This window comes from Thamnophis elegans, chromosome 1 (assembly GCF_009769535.1).
Source record: "Thamnophis elegans isolate rThaEle1 chromosome 1, rThaEle1.pri, whole genome shotgun sequence".
NCBI classification, from domain to species: domain Eukaryota; kingdom Metazoa; phylum Chordata; class Lepidosauria; order Squamata; family Colubridae; genus Thamnophis; species Thamnophis elegans.
The window spans coordinates 76,012,980-76,031,617 of NC_045541.1; the positions used below are offsets into that span (position 1 = coordinate 76,012,980).

At 42.0% G+C, this 18,638-nt stretch overlaps 1 protein-coding gene across 4 annotated transcripts in view; it reads left to right on the plus strand.

Annotated features, from left to right (window-relative positions):
* Positions 1-14,879, plus strand: part of RASSF7 (Ras association domain family member 7) — a 61,332-nt gene extending 46,453 nt beyond the window's left edge. For 3 of the 4 annotated variants that reach the window (XM_032221246.1, XM_032221254.1, XM_032221262.1), the window contains exons 2-6: positions 1,128-1,282; positions 3,366-4,273; positions 10,521-10,689; positions 12,661-12,768; positions 14,800-14,879. In XM_032221246.1, the coding sequence (XP_032077137.1) occupies positions 1,180-1,282; positions 3,366-4,273; positions 10,521-10,689; positions 12,661-12,768; positions 14,800-14,831 (1,320 nt within the window). In that variant the 5' untranslated portion in view covers positions 1,128-1,179 and the 3' untranslated portion in view covers positions 14,832-14,879. The remainder of the gene's footprint in view (positions 1-1,127; positions 1,283-3,365; positions 4,274-10,520; positions 10,690-12,660; positions 12,769-14,799) is intronic. The other variant, XM_032221270.1, reaches the window with a different exon arrangement.
* Positions 14,880-18,638: the final 3,759 nt, after the last annotated feature.

An 18,638-nucleotide genomic window follows, 5' to 3' on the forward strand; every position in this document is an offset into this window, starting at 1 on the left:
TTACACCCAGAACAAAACACCCCTGTGAAAATATTCCATTGGAGTCATCTGACTTGGCTACGGGCAAACATTTCTTTCTTTATTTGACTTGTATGGCAGCCAAAACAAAAAGGACTCAAAGCTTAAGAAAACAATATGACCTCAGAATAGATCTTCAACACTTATTTATCGATTTGCAATAGACATATACTTCTAAATCGTATAGATTCATGGCAGTTTATAAACAAGTAAAACCAGAATAAAATAAAATTTCAAAGTTAAAACAATCAGGACAATAGCCAGTAAAGCAATGATAATACAGTACTCATGTTTGATAGCCAAACTATAAACAGCAGAATGAAGTGGTAAAGTATGTATTTTTGAAGCATGGGATTTACATCTTTAAACATTAAGATGATTTTTTTTGCCATAGCTGTATTTACATGACCTGAAACCCAAAATGAACCACAATATAATAGATCAGATGATAAGAGAGCCTTTGAATTTCTTTCATTGCCAACATGAAACATTGACAACCATGTATGCTAATCAATAATAAATAGAAGTTAAATCCACTATATATCCATATATGTTTAGTTGACTACAACTCCACAGCTTACAGAGTGACTCTTAAACTGAGCAATTTAATTCATTTCAGCACTTTTATGCTTACAGGTGGCATGCAGGCAACATATATTGCTCATTATTGCAATGAGCTAATGGCTAGAAAAAGAGAACTACATTGTCCAGTCCTGTTACTTTTCATTGATTTAAGGGCCCAATACTGTTTTGTATTTGAGAAATCACACACAAGCAAAAATAGCATAATTGTAGTTAATATTGACTTGCTTAGAGTATTGAACATTCGTATTTATATTATGTAACATTTTGGAGTAGTGGATAGAATATCTATGAAGCATTGAAACTGAAAAGTTTTCTTTGCTTATCCTTTCATCTGAACTTCTACTAGTGCCCTATCTAAAACTGTTAGAGCAAGAGAGCTAGAAATGTGAAGTGTGGAAAGAAGACATGTTCAAGCATTCCAAAGCATTGCTTCTATGTTTCCTTGCTCATACTGCTTACATGTGAACAAAATCAAATAACATAATGTGCTTACATTTCGGTTTGTGTTTTAATTGTTGTTGCAGGAACAAATCACAGAAATGATCCAGAAAGTTTAATCCTCTCTACCTTGTTGTGATGGAGTTGAAAGTCTGGGTAGATGGAGTCCAGCGAGTTGTATGTGGTGTTTCAGATCAGACAACGTGTCAGGAAGTTGTCATAGCACTGGCACGGGCCATTGGTAAGTAGTTTTTATATTCATGATGTCTAAAAGAATTTATGCAGTCCAGTCCTAAGCATGTTTACTTCGAAACATCTACCACTGAGGAGGTTTACTTCCAAGATAAATGTATATAGAATTGCAGAATAATCTCCTATCCAAAATTCTTTTTAAAAAATGATTAGAAAAATAGTGCTTTATTCATGTGATAACCATGTCTTAGGGAAAAGGAAATTGTAAATTTATGCAAATTGTTGCATAAATACAACAGCCAAAATATGACAGAACTGACTGATACTGTTCATAATACAAGCATGGAACACAGCATGTGGTATGGCTATAACAAAAGCTGGTCACCTAGACTACAGCTCCTTTATCTTACTAAATAGTGTTATTCAAAACCAAGAAAACCATATCAGAGGTCAGTATGTAATGACTGTGATATGCAGATACTTATTATTTGGAATGTAAAAGAAATTTAAGATAAAAAAACTTGAATTCACAAATAATTAAAAAAAATTAAGAAAGGACGGAATAGATCTGCATGAAGGTGTTTTCTAATCTTGTAGTTTTCTGATCTTGTAGAATGGAATTCATGAATAGATGCATGGAAGTAAGGATGTAATTTAATTATGAATGGAAGGGCAAAATTCAGTATCAGAAAGTATAGCATATGACCTATCTAGATTGGTTTGAGTAAATATACAGGTAGGAATTCAGGGGTTGGTAATAGTTTTAAGTTATGTTACGGTTGAAGTTTGGGAGTGTAACATTTTGTATGAGTGCAGTTGAGGTAGGGTGGGATGGATTTTTGTTAAATGACATGAATGGAAGTCTGGAAATAAAAGAGTACAGGAGGGGTGGAGAGAATGACATGAATGAATGGGAATGATTATGAATAACTGGTTGGAAGAAGGGCTGTTTGTTTTAAAAGCTGTTTCTTTTAAATACATGGCTTAAACTTATGTCCTTTCATGTATTCATATGGTAAAGGAAAGAATCTTGAAGCAAGATGGAATTGATTGATTATAATGAAATGTTGAGAGAAGTTGATGAGAGACTGTTGAATTTGGGACAGACTGCTATTCATACAGTCAAATGAAGACAGGGGGCATGGAAAGGGCATAAAAGGAAGGAAACTTGAGTGCAAATACTGCTATAAAAGGACTCCAGAAAGAAAAAAAATGGAGTTTGTTGAGAAAAATTGAATGTGAAAAAGCATGTATTCTTGTATACTATGGAATGAACTGGGAATCCAACTGATTTGCAACAAATATCAGAAAACTATATGATGGAACAAGGAACATATATCTGAAAATTAATGTAACAAAGACCAAGTTAATTATTTTTCACAATTGGACTGAACAGTTGGAAGTGATACATGAATGATGAAAAATAGAGCAGGTATTCAAATTTGTTACTTGGCAGGATATTTGTTACATATGGAAAAAGTAAGACTTCAAAGTATGATAGAAACATTTTGGATAATATGTGTTGTGTTGTGAGGAATATTTGTTAAATGAGCAAAAATGCTGCACAAAAGAGCATACCCATTTTGTTATAGTGACCATGAAGAGCACATATAAAAGTAATGCATTTAGTGTGACGTTTTTCCCAAGTGTTTGTGTAAAATTAGTATATGAGGCATCAACATAGATACATAGGTCTTGGTGAAAGTCATGTCTAAATTGAAGAAATGTTGCTGTATGAATGCATAAGCCACTTCTCAAATTCTCACTTCCCAAATCACAACTGCTTTTAATAAAGCAATTGGTACTTCCAATTAAAAAACTGTTTTTCTAAGGCTAAATCTTAGTTCTCTGTGAAGGCATCTTATTAGGTATGTAGATACAATTAAAGAAGAAGAAAAAAGACCATTGGCAATTCTGCTTATTACTTAAGTATTCACAGGCTTAACTATGTCTCTTTGGGAATCAGCTGCCCAATTCTCCAAAGTTTTTTACCTTCAGGTGGCAATGGGTGTGGGCTGGCAAGGAAAATTACTGTGGAATGTGAGCCTGATATAGCTGGATAGGAGAAAGGAAGTTTACTGGTGTTTTTGTAGGGAGGGAATCTTATCATAATATCTGCCTTGTTTTCTCAGGTCAAACAGGCCGCTATGTTCTCATCCAAAGACTACGTGAGAAGGAGAGACAGCTTCTCCCACATGAATGTCCTGTAGAGACCCTATCCAAATGCGGCCAGTATGCTCAGGATGTGCAATTTATATTGCAACGTACTGGCCCCAGCCTCATAGAGAGGCCTTCTTCAGACAATGCCGCCCAGATACCTGAGAGGACGTTTGTCAGAGCTAGCTTGCCTATTAAACCTAGACCACTCAGTACAGAAGTACCTAGAACCAGGCAGCCCAAAAAATCTTTAACCTTCAACTTGGGTCCTGTGAATTCAAGTGACGCCTCTGCCAAAAACAAGCTGAGACAGCCCAGAAAGGACCCGATGTGTGTGAGAGATGGAGCCAGAGGGGGGGTACTTTCCAAAGAGGAGCTATTCAAGGCTGTCCTACACCAACAGGAGCATCTCTGCACCCTGGAAATGCAAGGTGATGCCTTGGAAATGGACATCAGGCATTGGGAATGCAGCCAAGGCTCTTATCAGGAGGATGAGATTTTGCAGCTGGAACAGCTGATCCACCAGAATGAGAGCCAGATGAGTGAGGAAGAATTTTGGCAGCATGAGCTACAATCAGAAAAGGAGCATGAAAGGGAGCGGCGGGAGAAAGTGCACAGCTTGAGGGCCACAATGGAGGAGTACACCAAAAAAATCCATGAGCTTATGGTAAAAACAGAGACCTTGGAAAGAGAAATCCAGTGGGAAATTGCTGAGAGAGCCAAGAAGACCAAGGAAACTCCTACCCAGAATCCTTCTGAGCTAGAGGGGATAGCAGCTAAAATAAAGAGAGACCTGGACACCAAGGCCAAGCAAAGCGCCCAGCTTCAAAGCAGCCTGGATACTGTGGGGAAGGCCTTGGAGGAAACAGAGTACAATCTGCAGGTTTGTGCTTAGAGCTAAGGATCCTTTTCTTAGCAAGCCATGTGTGAGTCCAAAGGATTGTTCTTCACCATGTGTGTTCATGATTTTGCTTGCTTCTAATGGCAAGAGATATTCCACACTGCCTCTTTGCTACTTACATGTGTTTTCTCCATGATAAGTGCTGAGAAGTAGAATTGGATGCCTATAATAGATCTCTTTGTGAACCACCTTCAAATTATGTTCAAGTATGAGATAATCTGACCTAAACAAACATGTTGCAAATCAACATAATAACTAAACTGCATTTTTAATTTAAGCTGGATATTAATTTCCTCTCTCTCCACCTTATACATATGCTCCATGGCATCATGAAGCTATCTTATAATTAAAAGTTAGGTGATGTTAAAACAGTTTTCCAGAATGGGAGGAGGGAATGGTCACACGTGGGTTTTATCACAGCCTGATTGGTCCAAGGCTGAGAGGAAATCTATAAATACCGGTGCCTGTCCATTGCTAGCCCAGATTCTCTCTCAGCCTGGTCCAAGCTGTAGAGTAGTTGGATAGGGATTGTCCCGTGGGCCAGACTCCATCTTCGGCCCCTTCAATGGGAGCTTATCCCCTATCAGAGGGGACGAATGAGCAATTCCCTTCGGACTCTCCGCATCTCGACGGGAGTCCGTGCATCCCTGGTGTGGTGGCTCTCCCCGGCCATCCAGCGGGGGTGTCTGTTCTGGGAGCCGAACAGGGTGACCGTCACCACGGACGCGAGTCTGTTCGGGTGGGGGGCCCTGGTGGGCTCTCGGTTGGCTCAGGGCAGATGGACGGCCTCGGACCTCCGTCACAACATCAATTGGCTGGAACTGAAGGCCGCGCGTCTGGCTCTGAGTCACTTTCGCTCCTCGGTGGAAGGGAGCCACGTTCTCCTCCTGACGGACAATGTGGCCACCAAGGCGCACATCAATCGTCAGGGCGGGACCCACTCGAGAGCCCTCTGGCTGGAGGCTCTGCGATTGGGGTCGTGGGCGGAGAAACACTTACAGTCCCTGGTGGCGGAGCACATCTCGGGACTCTCCAACGTCCAGGCGGACTGGCTCAGTCGAGCAACTCTGGACAACGGCGAGTGGCAACTCCACCCGTCGCTGTTCCGGGAGATCTGTTGTCGGTTCGGGTCCCCCCGGGTGGACCTGTTTGCGTCTCCCGAGAACACACAACTCCCGCGTTTCTTCACCCGTTTCCAATCCAGCTCGGCAGAGGGCACGGATGCCCTCAGGAGCCGGTGGCCCCCGGGCCTCCTCTATGCTTTCCCCCCATTCCACTCATCCCGGGGACCGTCAGGAAGGTGGTGACGGAAAGGGCCCTGGTCATTCTGGTGGCCCCCGTTTTGGCCCAGGAGACCCTGGTTTGCGGACCTGGTTCAGCTGTCAGTGACTTCCCCGTGGAGGATTCCGCAGGGGGAGGTGGTCTTACGGCAGGGGGCCCTGATTCACCCAGAGCCTCAGTGGCTTCAGCTGACCGTTGGCTCTTGAACGGCGGCTTCTAAGGGGGGCTCATCTGTCTTCCGGGGTCATTCGCACCATCGAGGCGGCCCGTCGTCCCTCAACGACCCGCATTTATAACTCCACCTGGGCAGCGTTCGTCCGCTGGTGCTCCCCCAAGGGCATCTCTCCCGTCAGAGCCACCATCCCCAAGGGATCCCGACATGGTCATGTTCTCTGCCACGGCCACCAACAAGGAAGAGATCCCTGCCCCTCCCTTGTTCCTAGAGGTTCTGACCGACCAGTGGGCTAAACCTTCCACTTTCTCTTCTCCAGGTAGTACCGACCGTCGGCATTATAACATGGAGCAAACCTTTGCTCAGGCCATTCAGCTCCCGACGGTTGACACCCCTGTGGCCGCATTGGTGTCCTCCTCCCGGTGGTGTCGGGCGATGCGGCAGATAAGATGAAGCCGGAGGATAAGCGCGCAGAGCTTACGTTGCGGAAGAACTTCAACGCCACAGCGTGGGCCATTAAGGCGGCGGCCTCGGCTTCCTACTTTAATCGTGCCACGGTCATGTGGCTCAAGAAGCTGCAGGCACGCATTCCCATACAGGAGGACCGGATCCATCAGGATCTGGTCAAGATTCTGGCGGCGTGTCAGTTTTCAGCTGACGCGACCTTGGACACGGTCAGGTTTGCTTCTAGCGCCCTGGCCACCTCGGTCACCTCCCGTAGGCTCCTGTGGTTGCGCCATTGGCAAATGGACAACAAAGCGAAATGGGATTTGGCGGCTGCCCCCTTCAAGGGGCCCGATCTCTTCGGGGAGGCTCTTACTCGCATCCTCGTGGAGGATAAGGACAAGAAGAAGGTCCTACCCTCCACGGCTAAGAAGGCCGAGAACAAGTCACGTCCCTTCCGTAGGCAACGGTATAGGGCCCCTAACTTCGGCTATAACCAGCGCTTCTCTTCTTTCTCTTCTGACAGGCATTTCTTGGGGCAGCCCTTCCAGGACAGGAGCCGTTTCCAGGGCCAGGCTCGGCGGCCCTTTCGGGGGGGAGGCGGCCGTCCCTTCCGCAGGGGGAAGTGACTCGAACCCGAGTCATCCCATCGGCGGCCGCCTCGCTCTTTATGCGGACCGGTGGGACGACATCACGTCGGACGCCTGGGTTCGAGCCACGGTTCGTTACGGGCTCAGGTTAGAATTTCTCTCCACTCCTCCAAATCTCTTTCGGTCGTTCCCTCCACCCCGGAGTCGAGAGCGCCGCCGCCTGATGAGTCGGGCGATCGCCCACCTCCTCGAAATCCATGCGGTGGAGGCGGTTCCCGCAGGGGAACGGGGCCGGGGCCATTACTCAAATCTCTTCGTGGTCCCGAAGAGCACGGGGGGTTGGAGAGCAATTCTAGACCTCAAGCGCCTGAACAGGTTTCTGGTCTACAGGCGGTTCAAAATATCATCGCTCAAGTCCATCCTTCAGGGCATCAGGAAAGGCGATTTCCTGGCCTCCGTGGATCTCACGGAGGCCTATCTTCATATCCCCATCCTGCCCGCTCATCGCCGGTTCTTGAGGTTCTCCCACGGGCCCCACCATTACCAGTACAGGGCTCTTCCCTTCGGCCTGGCCTCGGCCCCGAGGACCTTCACAAAGGTCCTGGCGGCTCTGGCGGCCCATCTGAGATCGTCCCGGTCCGCCTCCAATGTTATTTAGACGATGTCTTGCTTCAGGCGGGCTCCCTGTCTCAGGCCGTTTCAGATCTTCAGATTACCATTCGAAGCCTCCAGGCCCTGGGGTTCTCGGTAAACTTCGAAAAGAGCCATCTCACTCCCTCCACTCGCATTCTGCATCTGGGGACAGTCATAGATTCCAAGTTGGGGGAGGTGCGTCTGTCTCAGGAGAGGCAGGTCAGCCTTCGTCGGCTGGCAGAGAGCGTTCGCACAAAGCGCTCCGTTTCCATCCTCTCTCTGTCGCAGTTATTGGGCAAGATGGTCTCTTGCATAGGGGCATTAACAGGGGCCCCGTTTGAACCTCTCCGCTCGGTGCACTTGCGCTTCTTATCACTGAAGGTGGTCTTCCTGGTGGCCATCACTTCCGCCCGGCGTATATCCGAGCTGGGCGCCCTGTCTTGTAAGGACGACCTCTGTCATTTTCACCAGGACAGAGTGGTCCTTCGCCTTGACCCGGCGTTCGTCCCCAAGGTAAATACCCCCTTCACAGGGCTCAGGAGATCGTCCTGCCTGACTTCTGCCCGAGTCCGTCCACTGACAGGGAGCGTCTTTGGCATCGTCTGGATGTCCGCCGTGCCTTGCGGATCTACCTCCGGCGGACCAAGGATTTCCGCAAGTCGGAGGCCTTGTTTGTCTCCTTCCTACCTGGAGCTCTGGGTTCGAGGGTGTCCTCGGCTACCATCGGCCGTTGGCTGCGTCAGGCCATCTCGGAGGCCTACGTGGCCTCAGGGCGGCCGGTTCCGTCAGGCGTCACGGCGCACTCTACAAGGAGCGCGGCAACCTCGGCAGCGTGGGCCACGAGGGCCCCGTTTGAAGACATCTGCCGGGCGGCTACCTGGGCCTCTCCAACCTCGTTCATCCGGCATTATCGTCTGGATGCTTTCGCGTCAGCGGACGCGTCTTTCGGTCGTAGGGTCCTACAGGGGGTGGCAGCTGAGGCTCCCCTTGGTTCCTAGAGTTCCTGTTCTCCCTCCCTGGGACTTTAGCTTGGGTATGTCCCACGTGTGACCATTCCCTCCTCCCATTCTGGAAAAAGGACGTTGATCTTACCTGAACGTCTATTTTCTGATGGGAGGAGGGAATGGTCACAACCCGCCCTGAGTTCTGTCTGTTGGGGCCAAGGGGAGGGCCCGGGGGGTGTTTCCCGGGGTTTGTTGTGTTGTTTCTTGTTTTTCAGTTGTACCGTTCATGTTCGAGAATCTGGGCTAGCAATGGACAGGCACCGGTATTTATAGATTTCCTCTCAGCCTTGGACCAATCAGGCTGTGATAAAACCCACGTGTGACCATTCCCTCCTCCCATCAGAAAATAGACGTTCAGGTAAGACCAACGTCCTTTCTAGCTACTTTCATGTCCTATGAGATTTGAGCAGAGGGGGGATGGTAGTTTTCATTAATTGCATGTGGTAAGCTAATTTTGCCTTTCCTACAGTTCTGATATGGAGGCACTACAGTGCCCAATATGTCCAATCAGCACATTCATTTTTTATGCTGACTAGAAATTCTATAAATTATATAAACTTCTTATCCTCACGGTTCTTTGTTTTGAAAGATCAAGTTGCTTTTCATTTTATGGTATAATGAACATATAAGAATATATTACCAGAAATATACCAGTAGTAAGCCAGTAAGTTAAAATAAATGAATTTATTTTTCCAGTTAAGTATAAGGATTAAAGCATTGGATGTATTATAAATCTGCAGCACTTCATAATATGTTTTCTTTGATATAGGTTTTGTTTGCTATCTGAGAATTTTCATTCTTGCTGAAAGGAAAATCTAACTACATATTGTACTAGGTCATTGGGAGATTTAAGACAGTTCTTTGCTCCCAGTATAAACATTTTTTTTACTTCTTGCGCCATACAATTTATATTCACTCCTCAAAATATGACTAACATAAATATGTTATCTTATTGGCCTTTTTTTGATTGGAGGCTGACTAATGAGAATCCCATAAGAACGCACACATGATGTTCAGCTATTGTCTACTTCCTCACTTCTTCCAAGATTCATCCAGTGTGGCATCTGTATTAATTGATTATGACCTCTATCTAAAGTAAAGTAGTAAAGATCTTCACTACTTACGAATGGATGAGAAAAGCAAAAGATGATACTTTCTAAACTGCAATTCTCTGCAATCCTGCATCATATTTCATTCTCTGCTCAGCTATATAATAAGCCTGTAATATATTTAACATTATTTAGAGTATTATTCAAGTTCTGGGTGCTTAATTCCACTGGATGCACAGTTATGAGGCAAAGATATTTGTGTCCAAATACTTTCTTAATCTGTTGCCTACTCCTACTGAAATGTTACTGGTTATCAGATTCCTAGATTTTCTCTGTCTCTCTTTTAACATAGGGACTACATTAGAAACAGTGTCTGTCTGTAAAACATGTCTTTATATGCACTGAAACACCCTCCTCACAGCATTTCTCCTTCTTTATGGTAGAATATTAGCATTGTCCACCGAATTCTCCATGTCCATGATAAAATTGAATATAGGCCCTCTCTTTTCCACTTTGTAAATAGAGATAGATTTATAGCAGTTGATCTTAACCAAATCCCTGAAATGAGGAAAGCACCCAAAGACCCACCAGGGTGATGTAATGTGAGATGGGCAAGACTATCTCTGCTGCCTTTGCCAAAGGGTATTTGACTGGAGGAGAGCTGATCTTAAGATATGCATTTTGATATCTTACATATTACAATAAATTGCCTTGAAGTATTAGATGGATTTCTACTTCTATCCAGCACCCTCAATAAACACCATCACAGGTAATACCAGACAATGGGCTGCCAATTTAATTGTCTCTGTAACAAAGGAGACAATTGTCTCCTCCACTTTTGAAGGATCAGATGGGTGTGTCTGGTTAGCATTTACCAATTGCCTTGAAAACTCTGATTGATTTCTACTACCTATTTGAGGAACAAAGAGAAAGGAGTTAAACCTTGGATGAAGGTTAGATGAAAAGAAAACTTTTATTCCCTGCAATTCCAGATTATTATTTCAAATAAAGACGAGATTTGGAATTTACTCTGCCTGTTCCTCCTCTGTCTTTCAGGCCCAGAACCAAGAGCTGGAGGAATTGAATAAGGAACTCAGGCAATGTAATTTACAACAATTCATCCAGCAGACAGGAGCCATGGTGACTACTCCACAGGCCAGATCAGAGGCAGAATCGCAGCTGGATCAAATTAGCCAAGAGTTGCCAACTCACCAGAGAAACGGAGGTCAGAATATAACTCAGTGGGCGGGAAAAAGGAGGGAGACAGGAGAATTGTTTTAAGGCTTTCCCTAACTGGTAACCCCTTCAGAGGTGCTTTATAGATTATACAGATAGTGGCCATGTCATTAGGCATTATGAGAAACATTAGCCAACATATCTAGAAAGCACTAGGATGTGAGAAAAAAAGAGTATTATCATTAGTGTTTCCATCAAACCATTTTTGATAGCTGTAAATAGAATCCATAGAGAAGGTAGTTTAAATAATGGAATGAGAGTGACTTCTATTTAAACCTGAGGTGAAAGCATCTTTCAGAGAAGTAAGTAATTAGCAAAAACAAACCCTTTTTGTATAAAATAAGATATACCAACTATAAATTTCATTAAATGCTCAAATTGGCTGCTATTTTGTTCTAATTACTTTCTTACTTGTTAAATCCATGACCTTTGACCATTTAATGCATAATCTTTGAAGTACAGTAACATTTTCTCTGCAGATTTTTTAAAACCAATAAAACTTATTGTGATTGAGCTCCACACTGTGTACACAGAGCATGTGAAAGAATAATTCATTGGCCATCTTTTTTTTTAACTTCTGGATAGATGTGGAGGCTTAGCCCTATTGAGTATTTAGTGCACTGTTGACTGGATTAAAACTGCAGAAAATTGAAACAAGATAGTGCATCGTGGAGGTTTTGAGTTAAACATAGCAATTCAAGAAGGAGAAATTCAATCCTAGTTACCTTACATCCAATGAGGGATGGGTTTCGGCAGGCACTACTGCTAGTTTGCTCATGGATGTGCTGCATGCGCGCATGTACATTACAATAAAAATTGTTCTGCACATGCGCAGAAGCAAAAAACAAGATGGCGGTGCCTATGGCACCGCCAGGAGTAACAGTTCGGGGGCGTGGCAGGCCTTGGTCGCTGCCAATTCCAGCGACCCAGGCCGCCAAACTACTACTGGTTCAGCCGAACCGGTAGCAACTCACCACTGCATCCAATCTAGTCCCTTTTCAGATGTGTTATGCTTTGGGGGGAATAGGCATGATATTTATACAGATTTTAATTTTTCTCTGCAGCAGACAGACATAAGTGTGGAACATTGAAGTCTTGGTAGTGATATTTGAAATATGAATCCTTTCTTACCTCTACAGTACTTTTTTACTTTTCAGATTGGTCTCAGCAGGTGTCAGAACTTGACTACTATTATTTATGTAGGCTTGGAAGTTATGCAAGGCTAAATGTACTTAGGTCTTGAATAGGAGACTGTCAGGAATTCGAAGACTGCGGGTTAGACTAGGAACATTTTTAAAAATCCACACTTTGCCTTCCAAGAAAACTGCCTAGGATGTGCCCATTTGGACACAGGATTTGTGCTTGACTAGAATTTAGAGTAAATATTATAGAGGTTTAATCTGTGTTAACGTCCCATCTCTGCTTTAGAAGAAACACCGAAGAGTATTGTGATAATAACCCTGATGTGTAACCTTCAAAAGTCTCATTTTAAGTAAACAATCACTATAAAGACAATATCCTTTTTGGAAAGTGAAGCATTTGACTAGCTGTCACTTAACCTGAGTTAAACTCTCTGAAAAATTGGTATCGCCTATCTGAGTCAAAGCTGTTGTGAAACCTGCTGATCTACTGATTTCCCTGGCTCTGTCTTGGCCTAACCCATCAAGTGCAAAAGATATTGTAAATTATATTTGCCTTCCTAATTGTTAGGCTTCAAATTCAGGCTCAGAAGTAAATTACAGGTAGTCCTCGACTTTCGACCACAATTGAGCCCAAAATTTCTATTGTTAAACAAGGCAGTTGTAAAGTGAGTTTTACCCCATTTTAGGATCTTCTGTGCCACAGATGTGATAAGTGATCCTTGTAGTTCTTAAGTGAATCATATGATTGCTAAGTGAATCTGATCAAAGAAATGCACCTTTGGTTCAAAGAAGCTATATTAAACTATCATTTTCTTTAGATTGGTTGGAACTCAACCGAAACTCACCTCCCAGACCTACAGCCAAGCATTTCCTCGGCAATCCACGGAACCTCCAGAATCCCCTGGTGTCCAGCTTGAACCCTGAGGGTGTGTATGTTTGAAGGGACCTAGGTCTCTTTTGTGCTTAATGCCTGGTCTTGTCAAGCAGGTCTCCAGACATAATATTTTTCCAGTGGTAGGGTAGCTTCCGTCTACAAGAAAATTACAAATGCCTTAGCCTCTCACCTTTCTTTCCTCTTTAGAGCTTGAATGGTTTTGTCTTTCCATGGTGATCAAAGCCAACAATCACACCTGGCAAGTGGGGGAGGGGGGAAGCTGACCGCAGGAGTAAGTAGAGTTTCAAGAACGGCTCCTGTTGTTTCAATTGACAGCCAAGGGCTGAAGACTTGATACGGTCTACTGCTAGCATCCTTGGGAGATGACTTGGAGAGTGACGGATATAAACATCCTGCTTATGGTTATTCAAACTGCACCATTTTTGAGGCAGTTGCTTGAGCAGTTTGCCACTTTAGCATTGTCCGTTCAGCTGATTTGGGAGGGTGGGATTGTGCAATCACTAGTTCAGAATGCTTTACAACTTCACTAACAAGGTCATTGCCCTACATGTGCTTATTGGTCATCTGGGATCTTCCTATGAAATTCCTTCAGTGTGCCAGATTTGGTTTATGTGTTTGCACTTTAAAAAATTGATGTCACAAGAGTGTTTGTGTATTTTTTGTTTTACAGTATTGGCCATATCTTGTAAATTTATCATAGCCTTTCCTTTTTATTCCACTTCCATAGTTTTCTTTCAGAAGTACTTTAATATATGGGTTAAGAACATAAGTCCTGATTTTTTTGAAAATATACTAGAGTAGTACAGTTGGTCCCTGACTTATGGCCACAATTGAACCACTATGTATGTTGTTAAGTGAGACATTGTTAACTGAGTTTTGCCCCATTTAAGACCTTACTTGCTGCAGTTGTTAAATTAGTAACACAATTGTTAAGTGAATCTGGCTTCCCCACTGACTTTGCTTGTCAGAAGGTCAGAAAAGATAATCCCATGACCCCAGGGCACTGCAACCATCATAAATATGAATCAGTTTCCAAGCATCCAACTTTTGATCATATGACCATGGGGATGCCGCAATGGTTGTGTGAAAAACAGCCATTTTTTTCAGTACCATCATAACTTCAAATGGTCATTAAACAAATGATTGTAAGTCAAGAACTACCTGTATATGTTTTTGAGGTGCTTTTTAAAAAAAAAGTAATGAAAGAATAGGAAATGAAAGGGAGTTCATTCAAAGGCCTTAAAAACAGTTTAAACATCTGAGGAACTATATTCCACTGATTTTAAAAATGTACTTGGGAGGACATGTACTATAATTATAAACAGTCTAATTCATAGTGAATAATTGTTCCAAATGAAAAGATAACTTGTCAGAAAAACCTCCTACTCCATGATCTTGAGTTAGATAAACTCAGAGCAGGGTTCAGGCTCAAACTCCAGATTTTAATCTTGGAAAACCTAATTGATCTTAATTGGTGAAATTGTCTCTGATGCTTTGAGAATATATTACTGTAAACTGATACTGTACTGTGTATTTCTCCTGGGCAAGCCCCTTTTATTTAAATCTACAATAATTATTCCGCTATCATATTCTTAATCCCAGGAACCTTCATTAGAATGCTTTGAGTATATTCCTGAACCATGATCCTAGAAAGAAGAGGCTAAAGAAGACAGATCTTCAGTATTTCTTTCTTTCTTTCTTTTGATTCTACTTGGTTAAAGCAAATTAGTTTCTTCAAACTGTTTTTCTTTTGCTGGAGGATGTTGAATGTCGAGGTTGTTTTTAAGTCCAGGAGCCCATAATGATGAAATCCCAATTTTGGCTTGCAGTAGATAGAAAGTGTTATGTTTACTAAAAAATGGAGTTACATACTGCATATCAGATTATTTAAAATATGTAGCAACTTCCAAATCTGGAGTTTATTTCTGAACGAATCATCATAAAGACTATCACTATTTTTCATTAAATCTGCAGTTGCACAGAATGACATAACACCCTTTTGTTTCTCAGACATTCAGCTTTAATAATGGGTTCACTTTGTTTATTTTTATGTGTCTTGCAGTTGTATCGGCAAAGCAGAGCATCTGGAGGTAAAAAGGCCAGCCAAGGAGGACTGATAGTTTTGCGAATACAACAGATATACAGATAAAACTCTTACATATGTATATTCTCCTTCTTAGATGGATATAGATGGTTGAGCAGAATATTTTTACAGGCTTTTTTTTAAGTAAAAAAGATCTTCAGAGGAAGTAAACTGCTTGTATTTTTTTTAAAACGTGCCTGTTATAATTTCAAATGGAAAAACTGGAACGGTTTTGTTGAAAATGTATATAAGACTCCATTCTATAGACAATGCTTTGGACTGAATAGCAATTGCCTTGGGCGACTATCAACTGTGCTGGAGAACTGCTCAAGGCAGAGAATAGCACATCTCTAGATCCATTCAGCTGCCCAACAAAGGAGGTGTGTATTACCAAGCAGATTTCTTTACTGAACTCTATCAATGCACTGGAGCATTTCTTATTGTTTATTGGATGATAATTTTTTTTGTTGGATAATGATTATATTTCGTAAAGTAAGTGGGTTTTTATTTTTTTGTTTTAAATTTGATGAGAGAGAAATTATTCCATTCCTGATAAGAATATAAAAACAAGAAATACTGCTGTGGGACAGAAGTTTTGTGACCATCCACAGATGCCTTTTATGGTGTGGTTGATCCTGAATCAGACATATATATATATATATATATATATATATATATATATATATATATATATATATATATATATATATATATATATATATATATATATATATATATATATATATAAAATCTTCAGATCTGATGAAAAATGGGATTGAGGTGCTAGTCCTGTCTTGCCATTTGTGTCTCATGCCAAGTATTTTGTCATCCAGTGTTGTATGATGTAATTTTGCATATGAATTGCTTCAGCATAGAAGTATGTATTCTCTTCTCACACAGTAATTCTGGAATCTAGACTATTCTTAAAATCCAAGGTGTAAAAATAAAATTTTCCAAGTGAACAAATTTTTGGTACTTTCATACAGCGGGAAATAAATGTGTTCCAATGGAAGCCAGTCACAAGAACGACTGTCTAATTGTTCTAATTAAGAGCAACTGACCCTTAGATTCGTCTGTGGGTCTTTCTTCTTTTCAAAGCAGCTTCTGAGTTGCACAAGAGAATGGCCAATGCAGAGATGGTGCAACAGAACCGCAGTACCTTATGGTCTCCACAGGGGATGAGCAATTCGAAGCTTTTCAGATGTTTTGGACTATAAGTCTCCTCCAACTGCTACCATGACAAAAAATAGGAAATGGATGGGAATTGCAGTCCATAGCAATAGCAATAGCAGTAGACTTATATACCGCTTCATAGGGCTTTCAGCCCTCTCTAAGCGGTTTACAGAGAGTCAGCATATTGCCCCCAACAATCTGGGTCCTCATTTTACCCACCTCGGAAGGATGGAAGGCTGAGTCAACCCTGAGCCGGTGAGATTTGAACCGCTGAACTGCTGATCTAGCAGTAGCCTGCAGTGCTGCATTTAACCACTGCGCCACCTTGGCTCTTTCAGTCCATCCTGAAATGTGAAGCTTGTCTATCCCTGATCAGTCTTTTGGCAAAAGCCTGAATAGCATTTGAAAGGTATTTCTTATTAATAAGACACTTGCTTCGGCTTAAGGATAGAGAACCAATATTGCTACCTCTGTTCCTCTGACTAGCTGCAGCTTATTTGGTCTTCTAATGGACTTAATTCATTATGCATTGGAACCTGATTTGAGGATTTTAAAGCACACAAGGAAGGAGAAATCTGAAAGAAGCAACAAAAGCAAGGAAAATATACTCTTCCCTTTCATTCCCAGGAGCAACTTAGCTTTATAATACAATTTGGACATGGTGTAAGGAAAGAAACGAGGCCATGTGCATGCTCAGACAAATCTGTGAGATGGCCACTGCCCAAAATTACATATGTTGTTCTATGATTATTACTTTCTGGCTGCTTTCAATAGCTTCTTCCTTTGTTGGTTGGTTTTGACCACTCTCAGAATAGACTGAGAAGTTATATAAATACTGATGTGGATATGTTGAACTTCGATTAATTTGTGGAATAGCTAAAGTAATCTTTAGTGGAACACTCAATGAGCCAGATTATTTTCCAGATATACCACCCATGCCAGTACAACCATTTTTGAGGTCGTTACCCAAGCAGGAAAATCCTTAATATTTTTTTAAAGTGCTCTTCCCAAGTAGGCTAACAATCAGTTTTGGACAGAGAATCAAATCATTATTTGTTTCTGAACTTGTGTGCCATTTTTGTACAATTCAGAACTTAGCATTTAATACTTTCTATAAACCGATTGTATTTCCGTAAAAATGAGCTAAAATTTTTTTCAAGTTGAGACACTTTCAACAATTTTTTTTTAAAAGAAAAAAAACCTTCTGGACTTTCCTTTTTCTTTTAAGTGCTTACATTTTTGAAGGCAAGTGGTGTTCATGTTACCACTTTTAAATGAAGACTGCAACACAGATTAGAATGGGGGGGTGACATTATTGCACTTAACTCAGTAATTAACATTTTAGTATCATCTTAACTTGCAAACTCAATTTACTTCTAAATACTAAACAGCATTATGACAGTAGCACAGGGGAGTTGCATTAATGGAACCAACTAAAAACCCATGCATATTACTGAGCTGTGTTCTGCGTAACCTAATCATGTCTCACTGACAATAGACAAAGATAGCGCCATGTTTTGAAATGGCAGCCCACACTCTTAATAACTGCAGATTACTGAACTAAGAAAGTAATTCCTGGTAGCATTTCTTGCCAATCTCTGTTACTAGGCCAGTACATTTTGGAGGGTTTGTATGTATTTGTTGCTGACGGCTGATGTATGACCAAGAAAAATAAATGTATGCATGAAAGCCTGGGGGACTGTCTGGGGGAACACAAATAGCCTTGGAATCCTTGAATTTATTTTTTAATGTTTGATGTACAGTATATCATGTATATGAAATATGATTTACCTGCTTAAAAAGTGGGGGGAGGGCGTTACATGTAAGAATGTATATATATCTCATGAACTAATGATATTTTCTGGATTGAGATTGTAATAAAATATTGGAAAGTGTTTGCAAAGGTGTCTCTTGTAATTTGTAGCAAGGATTGCGAAGAACACGACTGCCATCCTCTTGTTGTACATTTGCTGCAGTGGAAAGGTTTCTATATTCTGTGCTTGCAGATGGTTCTAGAGAGATTCTCTCTAGTCATACAGACGGCTGCTGGAGGCCTGGGATATTTCCCAACAAGAATCTCCTTTTAGATAATAGATTCAAGTTGCATCAGGCCAAGGTAGGGATTGCAGTGAACTTGGAGAACTCTCATTTGTAGCGTTGCCCCGTTTCAGATAACACATGTGAAGTATGTAATGTAGGAAGTTCTCAACTTACAACCATAATTGAGCCCAAAATTTCTGTTTAAGTTGTTAAATGAATTTTGCTCCATTTTACAACATTTCTTGCTGCAGCTGTTAAGTGACTCACGACAGTTCTTAAGTTAGTAAAATGGTTGTTGAGTGAATCTGGATTTCCACATTGACTTTGCTTGTCAAACGGTTGCAAAAGGTGAGCACTTGATCTTGGGACCCAGCAATGGTCACAAGTATGAACCAGTTGCCGAGCATCTGAATTTTGATCACATGACAATGGGGATGCTGCAAAGGTGAAAAATGGTCATAAGTCACTTTTTTCAGCACCATTGTAACAGTCATTAAATAAACTGTTTTAAGTCAAGGACCACCTGTATTCATTGCATTCAAGCAGCAGGAATAAGAAGCTTTTAAGCATGCACCAAACCCATTTAGCCCACAAAGCTAGCAGTC